Genomic DNA, 16528 nt, shown 5'->3' on the forward strand with positions numbered 1-16528 from the left:
GAATCATAGCAGGAAAGAGACGGGATCCCCTTGCCCTTTTGCTTCATATTAAAAAAGAAAGAAAGAGGAGTGGTCGAATTAGCACTGTCACCAAGATTTTCCCTTGATTGATTTCAATTGAAAGATTCTGCCTGGAGCTTAACATGAACAAAATCACAGAAATGATGTGGTGACATTGACCTTTAAAATATACCTCCCTCTGCTAATCAGCCCAAAGTCATAAGGCCATGTTTGTTTGTTAATCAATTAATAATACTATATAGGAGTAATTTTCAGAGTAGAATTTGAGTTCCATTTTCATTGGTGGAATTGCTTTTCCATCCGAGACAGTAGCCATCTTCTTGTCTTGGGTGAACTCATGGAGGGAATACATTTTATAGGAGGATAACATCATTGGGAGAGGGTGCCTTGATGCTTAAGTAAATCTTTTTTAGGTCCCGTGTCCATTATCCACTAATTAAAAGTGATTAGTGTACGTTTATTCGTTTTAAAACCGACACCATGCTATAATCTTGTACAAGGTTATGATACGATAAGATCCCTTCGCATGGCTTGTAGACCTGTCCAGCTTTTTATCCACTTCTTTTCCCCCCACTGATGGTACCTCATAACACCATTCAAGTAATTGCAATGGTTTCAAGAGCCTTGCGTTGTCATTGATCAACCCTTGTCTCGGGCGTCTACTTGCTCGGTGATTGTCTCCATTTATATATATATATAAAAAATGGAAGCTTGTAGGTGAAATTTTGGAATAAACGAGGAGGAAAAGTAGGAAAAAAGAAAGATATGGAGAGCGAGGGGGGACAGTGTGGTGTATCTTTAATCATTTCTTTTGGCCTCGAACAAACTTTGGATGAATGGCGCTAATTTATGATATTGTCTTCGGATGTTACAAAGCATGGGGATAAAGGGGATGGAGAGTTTGACTTTGGAGAGAAGAAATTGATTCTTCTGGCTTATGGAGCTAACTCCCTTCCAAATAGAAATTCCACAAGAGAGGCTCTCCATTGTCGCTAACTTGTTGAAGCAGAGTGTGTGTCCATTAGGGTTGGGAAACACTTCTTCAACTTATGAACTGCTTCTTTAGGTGAAGCAATCTATTGGATTAGGAATTGGGATATTAAAAAATGTTTTATAATTAGACATGGAAAAAAAAAACGTTGCTGTACGTGAAAGGAGAATTTGACATTTCCTTTCAAGATCTTTAAAGGGCAGGAGGGCCCTCATGGCCCCTTGTTGCCATGCGTTTGTTGGTACAAAAAAAAACAAGCGCGGCCAACAAGAGAATCATGCTCTGGTCGCAACAGGAGAAAGAATGAAGAAATGACTAAAGCCCACTCCCTCAAAAGGCTGTTCGATGTATTTCAGTGGCTTCTTCCATCACATCCCCACTCTTGTCCCCTCCCCACCCCGAGAATCCCATGAATCCTTAATCCCCATTATGAAATAGCTCATCAAGCCATGCAGCTCAAGAGTGGCATACATATTGATTCAAAATCCACTCTCAGTTTTCACACCAGAACTCGGACGACAGCTGGCCCACCCAGAAGAACTCGGACCATAACTGGACTTCCATGGTGATCTTGAATTCGGCATTTGTCTTGCGTTTTGTGTTTGCTTATTCACCCGAATGGCTTCCATAGTTGCTCATATGGCTTATAATCCAAATTGATTTGCATCTCAGATAAATGGTTTGCACAAAGCTTATGGCACCAGGATTCTCAGATAAATGGCTTATAAAATACGTATACTGGCTTGAAAACAATGAGCAAGCTCTGCACCAAAATTAAGATTGCATTTCTAAATTGAACTGGTCTATATCTCAATTAACAACAATCTATTGGAGAATTTTTTTTCTTTTTTTTAGATTGCTTTATATATAGATCTTCCCATGTTCACATGCAAGATCCACAAAGGAGGGTAGAAAGACTAGTTCGTGGCAAAAATATATGATACAGTTTTGCATCTTTGGAGCCAACATCAGCAAAAAGCCTGCCTTCCTCTGAGAAACTGGTTAACTGCTGTTAGTCAACAGTGTTGCCTTGATATGCTGACATAATGTCATAATCTCTGTTTCTTCTGTTTGGTTGCCTCTTCACCTGCTCTGTGAAAAAATCGATTAACAGAAAGATTAACAAAATGTATCAGAAATCATGGGTAGACAGTAGAACTTCATCATACCATTTGTTTTAATAGCCAAAAATTTCAGCAAGGAACCACCAAACAAACAATCAGCAGAGAAACAAAAATGTATGCCACGTATACTCAATTTAATGATAGGCACTGGTGTCCAGAAAAACCTTTTCACATATTCAATTGGCAGGAAACTGATTCATTGTCCAAGACGGATTTTGCAATCTAGGAAACATGAATGACAATGACTACATAGCCTGTATGGTTGTGGTTGGGTATGTTTTCAAGGATGTAGACTTTGGTTGTAAAGGAAGTGATAATAGGGCTGGAAAAAAATCCATAGTTTGCCAAAGAAACGCAAACATCACCTTTAATTTTAACTTAAAATCTGCAGGAACCAGTATCAGTTGACCACACAGAAATAAAGGACAAAATCTCTCAGCAAGTACATAACCCCTCAAGCATTTTCTCTAAACTAATGAACAAGTATTAATCGTCCTTCAGGAAAATCAAAGTAACAAAATGAACCAGATGCTGATCAATTGGATGTAGTTTTAGATGAAAGTTCTAGTAGCGGCATTAATAAAAGCACAAGGAAAGACAGAGAGATCAAATTTTCGACAAAAACTAGATACTAAATCTAGAATGATAATCATGGTGTACTTAGTACAAATCTTGCAAAAAATCATAACTTGTTTCCTTTAAAGCATCACCACCAATATAATTCCAACTTTCCAATGAAGGGTAGGTAAATGAAAAAAATAATTCTAGAACTATCAGCAAGGTCCAAGCATCTAACCAAAATAAATCATAACTTAAGTCATTAACAACTGCACTTTGAGATACTTCATACCTTTTGATTGGTCTCCTTCTTTCATCAATATCGATGGAAGCCTTCAGCTCTTCAATGCTGGAGTCGTCCCCAGGATTACCTTTTAATAGATTGCAACAATCCGAGAATGCAGCAAGCTTAGTCAAGCCTTGAACATGTGATAAATCTCTAACCTTTCCTTTCAGATATTCCATCAAAAAGAGCCCTGCATATGGCTCAGAGAAAACACAAGACTTTCTTAGCCACTATAAAAGTTGAAAACTTCACAGAATTGATTCAAGTTACAAGGAAGGTGCATTCAGCCAGGGAAATGATGCAGACATTCTGTTATTATATTCGGCATGTAAGGGCATTTTTTTAGTGTTGGAGCTGCCAAAGAAGGATTCTAAGCAAATAATCAAGAGTGATTCACAATTGCAGTTTAAGGAATTGAGCCATGCAGTTACTTGGCAGCCTGAAAAATTTACAACTGTACCACTCAGCGACCAATTTTCATCATACTCAGTTACCCTTCATTTTTAATCATATGAAACACCTAAGACAATCAGAGGGTCACAATAATCAATTTTTTTATTGGCATCTCGACATCATGTTCGTGTTCACAAGCTTATAGAGACGAGCACTGCAATGTGATCCTTAAAGGGCTAGAAGATTCAGTGGATTCTCAACTACTAATTGGGTTTGGAGGATGTAGCAGAGGTCATAAATGACACTAGAATGCAAGTTAGGGCCACATAACATTAAGCATCTCAAGCTCTAACAATGCGGCCACCAAATTAATCTCACAACATTTTACTCCAGTTCTAATGTCAATCGCCATTGAGAAAAAGTCAGACAGAGTACAAACCCTAATAAAAATGAATCCTGTACACCAAACAAACAAACAAATAAATAAGACAACTTAACAAGAAAGACCTCAGAGCAACACTAGCAATAGTCACACATGTCATGAGCATCGCATTCCAGCCATGCATACAATACATGCGTGGCGAGTTAGAATCAAATTCTCAGCATAGATGTTCCACACACACGACTGAAATGCAAAAATTGCACCGCATGCATGAATTTTTTTTTTTTTTTATGGTGAGAAACTCTGGCGCACACCTTCTGGTGCAGGTCAGATAAAACCCGGACAGACACTTAGCTGGCACATCGCAACTTCCCGTCACATAAATTATTTTCTGAATTAAACTTTCAACAGTTCACCATAACTCCATATCAATTTACAATCGATAAAAATTAATTAAAAAGAAAAGAAAAAAAGAGCATAAAAAATACCGACGGCTCGAAGCGTCGGCGAATCGAATTTCTTGGCAAGTTCATCATGACCGAGTACCTTTGCCCGATGAAGAATTAATGATTTTAACGTAATAAGCATATCCTGCAAACAGAAATTTTAAAAAATAAAACTATTTAATTCACCATGAATTATACGAGCAAGAAATAAATGAGAAAATCCATGTTTAACTTACAAGCTCCGATTCTGACAGGTTACAGAGCCAGCGTATGTCTTCGGGACTGTTATCAACCAAAGTTTCTCCTCTGCTATCCATGTGAGAGGGTTTGTGATTATTTAGCCCCGGATGCTTCCGCAGGTGGAGGAGATGGCGGTGGGGTGGTGGCGGTGGTTGTGTTCTGAGGTAGCGAGCAAACCCTGGGAAGAGAGGAAATGGAGGCGTTTAGGTTATGGCAGCTAGACCAGTTACAGTCCGTTAAATTAGAATTTGTTTTTTTTTTTTCTATACTGAAAATCATTTTTTTAAAACCTAAAATTAGCCACTTTATTATCATCTGAGTCCCTAAACAAAATAATTTAGCAATTAGGTCCGAGAAACGTCTTGGACATTTCTCAACTGGATCCTTTTATCAATATCTATCATTTTCTTGGACAAGTTTTACAAACAGCATCGTTTTATAGCATAATGTGCATAGACATGCTAAGTAAACATTGATAGAAAATTCCAATTGAGAAATGTCTGAAACATTTAAGACTAAATTGATAAAATATTTTATTTTGGGACTCCGTTAAGGATGGAGATATATAGGTTACTGATTATACCAAGGTTTTCCTTTATTTCTTACAAGGAAGAAAAATAGTTTCTTTTCTTGGTTAAAACATGGTGTATAACTAATTTTGAATATAAATTTAGAAAGAAATGAAGGACTGGTCCTTCTCATCGGGTTTCAAAGCAATTTCGAGAGCTCTTCCATCCACCACCAAAGCAAAAAGGGTGAATCTGTAATGGTATCTTGGCATGAACTTTCAATCTGATGCACAATATCCTCTTTCATAGCCATAAATACTAGGAGAAGGCAATCAGTTAGTACCAAAGAAAATCTGCAATTACCAACCAAGTTCACAGGAAAACACAGCAAGGAAAAAAAAAGAGCTCCTCATTAAGTGTATTTGGAGTTTGCATGACATTACGTTATCTTTTCCACTGATTTCTTTGTTTTGAGATGGTGCACAAATGGAAAAAAGCTGTTAATAGCATCTCTCTTTGAAGTTTTCACCTTCGGTTGGCTGTTGGACTCGGTTTCTTTGCTCAAACATACATGAAACTGTTTCATGTTCTGCAGATGTAAGCTGCGAGAAAATCTGCAGAACAGAGAAAAAATGAGACACTTTAGGGTGATCTCCACATTTCTTCTCTTTTCCTTTAGGGACTTTCCTCTCTTAAGAAACGTTCATAAACCTCGCCCCATAGTTATTGCAGTTTCCTTCTTGTCACCAGTGAGCAGCCATATTTTCATCCCCGCTTGATCAAGTTTATCTATGCATCCTGGAACCTAATGTAGAAGTCAAGAATGATGCATCAGTTCCATAAAACAAAATGTTTAACTTTCAATCCCTCCCATGTTCTCACTCAGAAAGAGAGAAAGCTAACCCCTTTCTGCAACTTGTCTTTGACAGAAGCAACCCCCAACAGAATTAGTTCTTTTTCTATTTTTTCGGTTGCTTGATCCAGTAATTCTTCTCTCAGGACCTATTGTCGTCTTTGCCTGCATAAATAGCGAGTTCCAATGTTCGTACTCGGCCTGCTCAAGTTTTCGGTAAGCAAATGCTAGAGTTCGAAATCCATCTTCTGCATAATTTGAAAGGTGTGAAGTTGTTGATTCTTGCTATGCCCTACCATTTTCTGCAAGCCTATCGAAGTTCTTCAATCAAATTTGAAGTTTCATGTGATTACAAGTCAAAGTTCCAGTTTTATCTGACACAATGATTTCTAATTGACCGAAGTTCTTCAATCAAATTTGAAGTTCAAGCTTGGACAGACTTGCAGGTTGCTTCATCATACATTTGTATATCCTTGTTAATGAACATAGCTTGTAGAACTTTGACAGCTCCGATGGAGACATACAGAGAAATATGAGAGCCCTTGTGAACTGTAGAAAACCTGATTTCACAGGCTTTGGCGAATTGAAGAGTGGATCAGAATCTTCCAAAAGAAGGTACCACCATTGACCCATATCAGATTTGATGACCACAGCAGACCTGACGGAAGTTACCAGCGAAATCAGAACATGTATAGAGAAAAGTAGGTAGATGACTTTATCCATCTTTCTTTCAAGCCTGCTTCGCTTTGATGGCGACGTTGTGGAATTCCTTACCACTTTTGTATCATGCCCGGTTAAGATCACGACTCTATATACATAATCGGTGTTTCGAAGTTTTGAATCTCTTAGAAGTAGTTGAGAAGGGCTCAAGGGGTACATTTTGTTATCAAACTCTAAATTCCCCACAAAATTGTAAAGGCTTGGATTGTGATCCTCACAACGGATAGTAGCTTTGAGTTCACTGAAATTGGCATCCTCATTCAGATAAAGTGTGACCTCTAAACATCTCTTGACTTTCAGATTCGTTTTTCCATCAAGGTTCATAGTCTCCACATAACAAACGCCATCTTCATAGCTTGAAGACAGCAAAAGAAGATCACTCGGGAAGTATTCATCCTTGTTAACCTTAACAACATCTCCTACCGAAAGTCCACTCCACAATTTATCCACAAATAAGCCATTTCCTGCACGAGCCTTTACATTTCAAGTGTTTACGTTCAAGTCCTGCGGAGAATTAATGATAGCATAATCAGAGCATGAAAATCTATCTAAATTTCACTTTAGAGTAAGAATATAATAATTCTGAAATGTCAGGGTGATGGAAAATAAAGTGACAGATAACAATTGATGAGAAATGAGAACTGTCAAATGATGCGAGGAGAAAATCAGAATTCATGCCATGTTTTGCTTCAAGTTACCTGCGGAAACCTATAACAATCTTCAACAGCCTCTTTGAGCATGCTGGTTCCCACCATAAATACCAATGGAGCAATCAAAATTTACAGGTTTAACAGGAGCCAAAGAAGTGATAGACAACGCTGCTGTCAAAAGAAAATACAAATTGGCAACTCTGCGGAACTCTAAAAGTGCATTGGGTAGAAAATTGACAGCATTGTACTTTCTTGTGGATACCGAGTTGTTTGTGTGCTTGAAAGGTTTTCTCTTGTGCAGTTGAGGTTCATTGCAGAAAATCACCCGAGAAAATCCTGGCTGACCAATGAACTCCTGAGCAGAATCAGAATCGTATATTGTTTGCGGTCTAAAGCATGAAAATGAATACAGTTTGCTCCATCTTACCTTCCCCTTTGGTCTCCTACATGATTCCCGCATCATTCTGGCTACACCAATTTCTGTTAACGCAGAATGATATAGAAAACAGGACTTCAACTATAAGAAAATATAAAGTGCCGTTTCATTTCACCAACACCAAAACCAGAATTTTCAAGACCAGCGCTAATGATTTTAATAGCCAAGTGAGTGTAACTTGTCTCCATCCAAACTTTGTCAGAACTCTAACATGAAAAAGTGGGTGCTGATAACATCACATCATCAAATTGGAAATTTCTGCCTTTTAAATTAAGCCATTTCTTTGCTTATTGAGATTTTTCATAAATTTTTAAACTTTCACCATCACTAATCTTTTCTGAGAAAGACAACACCAACGCAAAATTTTGGACTTTGTTGGAGCTTGCAGGCCTTTGACTGGGCTTCACACATGCAGCGGTAGGGCTGAGCATTTTCGGTTTGGTCCGGTTTTGAATCAAAATAAACAACCAAACCGATTTTTTTTTAAGTTTTTGAACTGAACCGAACCGAAAACCTATTCAAACCTATTAATTTTGGTTCGGTTCGGTTCGGTTTTTTTTCCTTTCAAACCGGGTCAAACTAAAATTATGATGCTTGAGCTAATTTCAAATTCAATCCACTCTCCACTCGTTTTCCAGGGAATGTTACAAGGCCTACCAATTGCAAACAAATAGAAAGCAATTCTTAGCATCATGCATGCACCCAAATCTCATCCTATTGCCCAAATCTCATCCTATTGAGTTACCAAAGATCAGATCGAGTCCATGATTATTGGATTCAACTAGAAGTATTTCTAAAAACAATTATCAAACATCGCTGCAGGGAAAGAATTAAACAGAAGCATGATATAAGAGATGAACCTACTAAAATTGTCAAGCACCACAAAACCACAACATTTGGGCCAAGAACATGCAGATATGAGAGATGAGAGATAGAGATATAGAGCATGGAAGAGAAGAAGACAGATTTGACTCAAATCATTTGAGAGATAAGAGACAGAGAAGAGGGAGAAGGGGCGGCTGAAGGAGCATAGAGCTTAAGCAATGGAGCAGGAGCTTAACAACTAACAAGTAACAATCGTGGAGCTGAGCATAAAAAAATCAGAGAAGAGAGATAAGGGGGAGTAGCAGAGAGCAAAGGAAGGGGGGCGGCTGAATGTAGGTTCAGGGTTAGAAAACTTTCTATTTATACTTGTTTTTTTTTTTAGTGGTGACCTGGTTGAATCGATTCGGTTCGGTTCAATCGGTTTTAGATTTTAAAAACCGAAGCCGAATCGGAATTTTTTTGTGATTTTTTAATTGGTTAATTTAAATTTTTTTTATTTGATTTTTGTAGTTATTTTTTTCTAATTTTTTTTAGTTTAATCAATTTATTGGTTTTTTTACACATCCCTATGCGGTAGAACTCTAACTCTCTCATCTGAATATAATAAATGTCAGCTTCGTTTATGCATGCCTTCGAAATTTCCGAAGTCGATCAACACAACGTGAAAATACTAAGAAAGACACACGGTTATGCTAGCCTCTTTATCAAAAAAACGGAAAGCTAGTTAATTTAGTACACTGTGAACTCCCTCTAGATCTGTGAGCCAGATCTTGTAAACTTTCCTCCGAATTTGAGGTGTTGAACTCCCGGTATAAACGTCCACATGTGGAAGTTCATCTTATCACCCCCTGCTAAGAAATTTTGTTGAAATAAAGTGGCATCTTATTATAAAACAAGAGCGTTTTGGATAATATCATTACACATGTTGGATGACAAACTTGTAATATTTCATGTTTTTATATGTATAAAGTATTTTCTTGCTCAAAATACAAGATATGTTTAGTAATTTAGCCATCATAAATCCTCACATTTCATGGCTGCTGCATTATTAAACAAAGCTTAACATTGTAGTCAATCGTGCCGGATGTAGGACAGTAAGTGTGCAAGTCAGCATGCTATTTATGTCCTTGAATAAAAACATTTCTTTCTACCATTCCATTGCACTTTCTTTAGAAATCTGTTTAAGAATTATTTTAATGCCACTATAATATGGGCTCTGGTTACGACATAATAGGTAAGCATCAACCGAAAATGAAGAAGAATCTCCCCCAGAATTACGAAAATCAGCAGAGCAGATGGGACTTTAATGGAAATTAGAATATGATTTGATTGCGGCCACGCTTACCGGCTGTGAAATGGATTCCAATGGGACTAAGAGAAGACAAAATGGAAAAAACTTGCGAAGTTTGTAGGGAAATAAAAACAATTGAAGACAGGACCTTGGAACCAACGGCTACTTTTATTTTTTTAAAAAAATTGAACAATCCCTAAGCTCAAATAAAAATCCAGAAGAATCAGGCTGAAGTTCTTACTGCATTAAACACATTGCATGGCAGTCTATGCTTCCTTTCCTGGATTTATCTCTACTATCTCGGACTGACTGTTTTCTCGTCTTGATTTTTACTGTTTGACCTCAAGGAAACTCCACATGATTTTCAAGCATCATGAAAGATAATTATGAGAAAATCAGATGACAGATAGTTTTCTCTAGTGAACCGAGCATTAAATTGTCCAGGTGCACATAGTTTTCTCTAGTGAACCGAGCATTAAATTGTCCAGGTGTACAATGATTTAGCTACACACAAGAATCTCATCCCATCAGATGAACATATATTTTTCCTGAAACTTCAGACCTATCAAGCTGTGCTACTAACAGGATTCTTAATCTCAAATAATCTTCAACAGCTCAAGTCAAAATTGATACTAGTAGATAAGAGCCAAAGTATACAACAGTTATGCTTCTAATCTGCTCCTATGAGAGAAACTTGTAATCAAATTCCTTCATAAAATGGCTAATTTCTACAACAAAAGAACGATTTTACTGTGGAAAAAATTTCCATTCATATTAGATATGTATCAATTACATCAGAGCAAAGAAAAAAAATAATTAAATGTTCAATTATCTCAAAGATGTACATTTTCATGTTCAATCTGACTTACAACATCAAGTGCCTTATTATACATCTCAAGGCGAATTTCATCCCACGCCCTGCTTCTGCATTGTTACAGAGGTACCTATCCTAGCTGCCCAAGATTCGATCTGAGGTTGAAGGAAGGTACCGAGTCCAGACATTGCCATGACTGTATTCCGAGGCAGTACCATTGATGGATTCCTTACAACTAGTCTTGGGCCCATCGTAGTGGATAATCATACTGTTGTTAACTTGGGATGATGAGAAATCCTTGACCAGCCAAGATGAAGAAAGCTTGAGATAACTATTGTAGAGTGCTAATGCAACGGCTACATTTTTTTTATTGGTCCTGCAAATAACCCAAGACCAAAAAAAAAAGAGAGAAAAAAGTGATGAGTGATTCCTTAAAATAATATATGTTCTCTAGCAATCAGAAACAAATGAAACAGTATGAGGCCAGGTGATAATAAAGTATGAAAAATAACAGCATTTAGAAGCTTTATCCACTGTTTTCGTTTGGCATTTTATGTACCACCCTGCCAAAATGGCCCTGTTGTTTTCATAAATGAAACTTAAAAGCGCATCAACACTCCATAGAATGTTAAAGTTAATCCTGAATTCCTTTTATATTGCAATTGTTCTATCCCACCACTCGACAAACTGATGAAATAATCACAAACCCTTAAACATTCAAATTCCTACTGGTAAAACAACACATTGCCCAAAAAATTAAGCTCGAAAGGTGAACTGGTACCATGTCAGATTCATAAATGTAGAAAGGAAATCTGAAATAGAGGAGAATTTGAAACCTTTCCCTCAAATTCAGAGCTTTGCTCCACCATAAGACGATCTCGACAAAATCTTTTTCTAATTTCCTCGCATTAATAACTAGTACGCTGAAGTCTGGCAAACAAGAATCCTTAGCATAAGGTGTCTCAGATACCCATGCCTTTGAAGCCGATCTCTGAATAGCATCCAACACATCTAAATTCACATAATTTTTTAATCTTTGGGAGCAGTCTTCAGCTGTTGCTATGGCATAGTTGTTCAAGTCAACTCCAATTAGTTCTTCAACTCTAGCCTGCATTAGAAGTAAAGGAACTTGATGACACTGATCTTTCAGGACAAATATCATCTGGATAAATACTCTGTTGCCGTTTATAATATCATGAATTATCCTCTGACCAAAAAAAAGCATAAATCTTGATGCCACTTATCCCAAGTGAAAATCACAAGGAGTTTAGATTATTTTTTTCTACAGCTTCATTTGTGCTCATTTCTACATTTCAAAAGAATACCCCATTTCATCAAAAAGATAAACAAAGCAGGGAAAAAACACTATAAACACTAGCAATACAGAAAACGAGAGGCGACTACTAAATGTATAGAACTAACCTTCATAATTACATTCGCTGAGACGTATATGAATTTTCTCAAGAAATTGTGCACGGTGGGTATGATAAAAGGTACTATTTCCTCATAACTGGGTTCAGCATATTGTCCCCCAGAAAAAACAGTCCTCATTATTTCTTTAACCTGCTCTTGCCTACAATATTTCACCACAACATCATTTACACCCTCTCCAAGTGAATTATTAAGTTTGAAAATATAATAGTAATAGACGTAATTACCCATGAATTTCAAGGTTTGAATGTGGAAACAAGACCTTCAACTTATAGAAAGACACTTTGTCTTCATTCCCTCCAGGAATAAAGAAATGAAAGAAAACCAAATCTGGATGGCTGATCATCATCAACAAGAAAAGAGAAACGAGATCAACAAAACATAATAACAAGCCTTTTGCACCAAGTTTAAACTCCCACTAGAAAGAATAACAAGCAATTGAATAAGCCAATGAAAAAGGCAAAACAATAACTCTAATACACAACATGAAATTAAAATATTGATACAGACAATAAACATGCAAAGGATATAACATCCCGTGTTGAAAATTTGCAGTAGCTAAATTAAGCCCTTTCTCAACACTAACAATACAAGGATTATCCATAAATCAGTTACTAAATTGACAACAATGGAAGGATCATCTTCCATAAGTTGAAACAAACCTTGAGCTTGACAGAGTTGAATTTGCCAGAACTGCAAGAGCTCTGAGGTCTAAACAATCCATCCATGAAACAACATGCACCATTCCATCATCTCCACCTGCATCACCATTTCTTGCATCCCTAAACTCCCTCAACTATAACCATAAAAAATGTAAAAGTAAAAAACAGAACTATTTAGTCACAAGTACACACACAACAAAGCATCAATCATGATCACTACACAAGTACAAAAAAAGTTTCCAACTATGTAAAAAAAATGAGCATAACTGAACTTAACTGGAGAAGAAGGATTAGAATGGAGAGGAGCCCAGTTTCTAGAAGGGTCGAATGGGTCTCGAAAATGAGTGGCAGGTAGTAACTGAAGCAAGGCGAGGAATATAATCAATCCAAAAGCTAGAAACTGAAAGATGGGTCTGGGATTTGAAGCAGGAGTTATACACGGATCAAGGGGTCCGGCAGTTTTTGGGTTTCCTAATTTCTGGGATGTTCTTCTTTGAGTTGCAAAAGACGTCGATGGCAAGAACGAGGAAGACATTGACTTTCTGCTGTCCTTGCCTGAACGTGAGTTGTTGTGTACTTGGGAGATGAAGATGTTCTTTTTCACCGAATCCGGTTTGAGTGGTTTAAAGGGGTGTTTGGGATTAAAATAATTATTGTTTTTTAAAGTGTTTTTTTTTAATATATTAAAAAAATATTTTTATAGTTTTTAAACTATTATTTTTAATATTAATATATTAAAATAATTTTAAAAAAATAAAAAAAATTTAATTAAAACATAAAAAACAGATACTTGGTGTTTACCCATTCATGATCGAGGTTTTATATTTTATCGAATTAAACCTCTACGTTAAATTGGATAAAATCAAGCCTTTCACTTTCAAATTTAAGGTGATTTTAAGTCTTTTAAATTGCTAGACAAACCAACATGTTAAAGGTTATATTTAGAATTATAGTAATGATTGTAGTTTAAAGTATTTTTTATTTAAAAATATATTAAAATAATATTTTTTATATTTTTTTAAAAAAATATTTTTTGAGATCAGCATGTTAAAACGTTCTGAAAACATAAAAAAAAATTTTAAAAAAATAATTTTAACTGTGTTCTTAAATAATCTTATAATATAACTAGGAGAAGGATATCAAACTACTAGATTTGTTAAAAATATAATTTGGAGACCAATTGAAAGATGCGTTAGAGGTTGGAGATATAGTTGGAAAAAAATGTTGCAAGTTGGAGTGTATAAGTTTTTGTGTTTCAAATGTATTTTTAAAAAAATTTAAATTTATTTTTTTAAATTAAATTTTTTAATAATTTTGAATCATCTTAGTATGTTGATGTGAAAAATAAAATTTTAAAAATAAAAAAATATTATTTTGATACATTTTTAAATTAAAAATATTTTAAAAAACAACCAATATCATAATTTTAAGCGCTACCTAAATTAAAAATATTATATTAAAGATAAGAAATGTTCAAATTTAGAGTATAATTAGCCTATATGCGTGTATTACGGTATGGTTATATTAAAGTTAATTTCTAACAAATAAAAAAAAATAAGAAAAGCTTGTGTTAGATGTGTTTTCAGGTATTATATTTTTTTTATTAAAAAATTATATAATCAATCATTAAATAAATAAATTAAGTAATAACTGAAAAAATGTTAACAATAAATTGGGAAGCAATCTTTCTAGCAAATTCAAAAGATAGATACAAATATTTATATTCTTAAATGTTTTTATTTATTTATATTAAAAGTTAATTATTATTTCTAATAAAAAACATTTTTTTTATAAATATGTCATGTAAATCATCTATATAAAATATAAGAAAAAATATAAATAAATTATAATACTTTCTTTGAGGCATTATAAATATTTTTTAAAAAGGGCCATTCACTATTTTAGAAAAAGTTTAACAAAGTAGTTTAAAAAATCAGAGAGGGGGCATTTAGCAATTTTAAGTTGAAAATAATGTTTGGGATGGAAACGTAAATAGAAAAATAGTAACCAAAAACTTAGAAAAATTGAATGTTGAGAACTGGATTTTTCCAGGCCAAAATCTAAACGGGGTTTGTGGTCTTGTTCTTTATCAAATACGATCCTTGTTTTTTTAATTTTTATTTTCAACCCCAATTAAATCCTCATTTCATAAAATAGAAACATAATTAATTAATATATGAGTATCTCCATCTATTATACTTTATTCTCTAATTGTTACTAAATAATCATAGTGAATGCGTGCAATTGTTTTATTTGAATTATCATATTATATATATATATATATTTAACGTGTATATATAAGACTACAAATGGCATTTTTCATTTTGGTACATTGAACTAGTTCCAAAATCCACAATTGGATCCTTATCTATACTTCCAGCATTATGCCAGTGTTGGTTCTTTCATCGTGTTATATAAATAAATAAATATATAATTAATTAATTAATAAGATGCCGACATCTGGATTTGTTATCAGGAATCTCGCAACAACCTTAACGCCTGTGAAAATAATTCAGTTGATTAAAAAGAGTAGATTCTGGTCGCACGATCAGGCCTGCGTACCATCAAGCAGGATATCGACGGTTCCTAGCTTAAAAAATAAGAACACCAAAGAACCATAAGATGCCGACATCTGGATTTGTCATCAGGAATCTCGCAACAACCTTAACGCCCGTCAAAACTTCCCAACCGAATCTAGAATTTAACAAAAAAAAAAAACTTTTTATTCGATGAATAAAAAAATAAGAGTACGTTGATTACATATTGAGCTACAGAGATTCAACAGTTATTAAAAATTGGTTTTCTTATCATTAATATATTGTTGGAATTAAGAAATCAAATTTTATTTTATAGTTAATTAATTTAGTCCTTGAAGTTAAACCAAATATGTTGTCATGTCCTTTAATAACCTAATCCTTTCATCAATTTTATTTTTTTTTTAATTTTTTTTTCAAGGTTCGCAAAAATGAAAGATAAGTAGCCGAGGAGGGAAATTTGATTAGGAAAGAGCACATTTTTTAAACAAAGAACTATATATTAAACTATAGATAGTCAACATTATTGGTTAAAAGATACTTGAATTATTTTTGATATATACTACATGGACTAATTAATTAATTAATTTCCTTAAACTATCATAATTTTTCTTTTTTAACATGTGAAACTAGTCAAGACCCGGCCCAGTAAGGAGTGGAAAATCTTGCGAGCTTGCATCATTACGAAGTCCACTTTTGGAATCCATTTACAAAGGGATTCCTTATCCTTACTGGAATATGACTCTTTTTTCATATATATACATGCCACTACGTACTCAGTGAAGAATCAGAAGAAAAAACCACTTTCACAAGGCGAAAGCACTTCACGATGGAAAGTACTAGAATCCCATTAGGGTTTAGATTTAAACCCAATTCCATAGAGTTGCTTGTTCATTATCTGTTGAAGAAAGTGAAAAGGAAACCCCTTCCTTGCGATTCAATCATCGAATGTGATCTTTATAATAACAACACAGAGGAATGGTGGGAAATATTGAAAAAAAGCGAAGCAGAAGAAATTTATTGCTTCACAAAGTTGAAGAAAAAAGGGCATGGAGGATCGAATAAAGATAGAGTTTCAAAGAGCGGTACGTGGAAAGGAACCCAAAAGACCAAAGAGATTTACGTTCATAGCAGAGGACACGACATGCAGGTGGGCTCTAAGAGAGCTTTTAGGTTCATGCCAAAGAGCAGCATTGGCTTTGAGATCGATGGCAAAGTGCTTATGGATGAATATCAACTTGCTTGTGACCTTCTTCACGGCACCGAATCACCAGTAAGATTTTGCACTCTTTATTCTTGTCAAGTAGTTTTTGTTACGGTTTTGTTTAGCCTTGTTAAACATGCATACATGCGTTTAATTAA

The 16528-nt window shown here is 35.0% G+C and overlaps 2 protein-coding genes and 1 pseudogene across 4 annotated transcripts; all 3 read right to left on the reverse strand.

Moving 5' to 3' along the window:
- Positions 1-1776: 1776 nt before the first annotated feature.
- On the reverse strand, positions 1777-4692 carry LOC133701153 (uncharacterized). Of its 2 annotated transcripts, none has more exons than XM_062124975.1 (4): positions 4438-4692; positions 4244-4346; positions 2987-3170; positions 1777-2099 (listed from the first exon to the last, which is right to left on the reverse strand). In XM_062124975.1, the coding sequence occupies exons 1-4, from the start codon at positions 4516-4518 to the stop codon at positions 2096-2098; spliced, it is 372 nt and encodes a 123-aa protein (XP_061980959.1). In that variant the 5' UTR covers positions 4519-4692; the 3' UTR covers positions 1777-2095. The 2 variants fall into 2 exon arrangements, with proteins under 2 accessions (XP_061980959.1, XP_061980958.1); XM_062124974.1 differs by having other exon boundaries at positions 1777-2104; positions 4438-4690.
- A 419-nt stretch (positions 4693-5111) lies between these two features.
- LOC133701980 (probable phospholipid-transporting ATPase 7) lies at positions 5112-7633 on the reverse strand (annotated as a pseudogene).
- A 2837-nt stretch (positions 7634-10470) lies between these two features.
- Positions 10471-13250, reverse strand: LOC133700777 (uncharacterized). 2 transcript variants are annotated; one of them, XM_062124439.1, is made up of 6 exons: positions 12910-13250; positions 12633-12766; positions 12198-12308; positions 11962-12112; positions 11376-11647; positions 10471-10915 (listed from the first exon to the last, which is right to left on the reverse strand). In XM_062124439.1, exons 1-6 carry the CDS (start codon positions 13165-13167, stop codon positions 10675-10677), a joined length of 1167 nt encoding a protein of 388 aa, XP_061980423.1. In that variant the 5' UTR covers positions 13168-13250; the 3' UTR covers positions 10471-10674. The 2 variants fall into 2 exon arrangements, with proteins under 2 accessions (XP_061980423.1, XP_061980424.1); XM_062124440.1 differs by having other exon boundaries at positions 10773-10915; positions 11321-11647.
- Positions 13251-16528: the final 3278 nt, after the last annotated feature.

Source organism: Populus nigra, chromosome 8 (genome assembly GCF_951802175.1).
Source record: "Populus nigra chromosome 8, ddPopNigr1.1, whole genome shotgun sequence".
Classification (NCBI taxonomy): Eukaryota; Viridiplantae; Streptophyta; class Magnoliopsida; order Malpighiales; family Salicaceae; genus Populus; species Populus nigra.

Excerpts from the sequence above, each read along its gene's own strand:
- LOC133701153 (XM_062124974.1), bottom strand. The coding sequence starts at position 4,518 with ATGGATAGCAGAGGAGAAACTTTGGTTGATAACAGTCCCGAAGACATA. Across the intron at positions 4,347-4,437 it reads ACCTGTCAGAATCGGAGCTT|GATATGCTTATTACGTTAAA; the intron begins GTAAGTTAAACA and ends TTCTGTTTGCAG. Across the intron at positions 3,171-4,243 it reads GCCGACGCTTCGAGCCGTCG|GGCTCTTTTTGATGGAATAT; the intron begins GTATTTTTTATG and ends AGCCATATGCAG.
- LOC133700777 (XM_062124439.1), bottom strand. The coding sequence starts at position 13,167 with ATGTCTTCCTCGTTCTTGCCATCGACGTCTTTTGCAACTCAAAGAAGA. Across the intron at positions 12,767-12,909 it reads ATTCTAATCCTTCTTCTCCA|TTGAGGGAGTTTAGGGATGC; the intron begins GTTAAGTTCAGT and ends TTATGGTTATAG. Across the intron at positions 12,113-12,197 it reads TCAAACCTTGAAATTCATGG|GCAAGAGCAGGTTAAAGAAA; the intron begins GTAATTACGTCT and ends GAAATATTGTAG.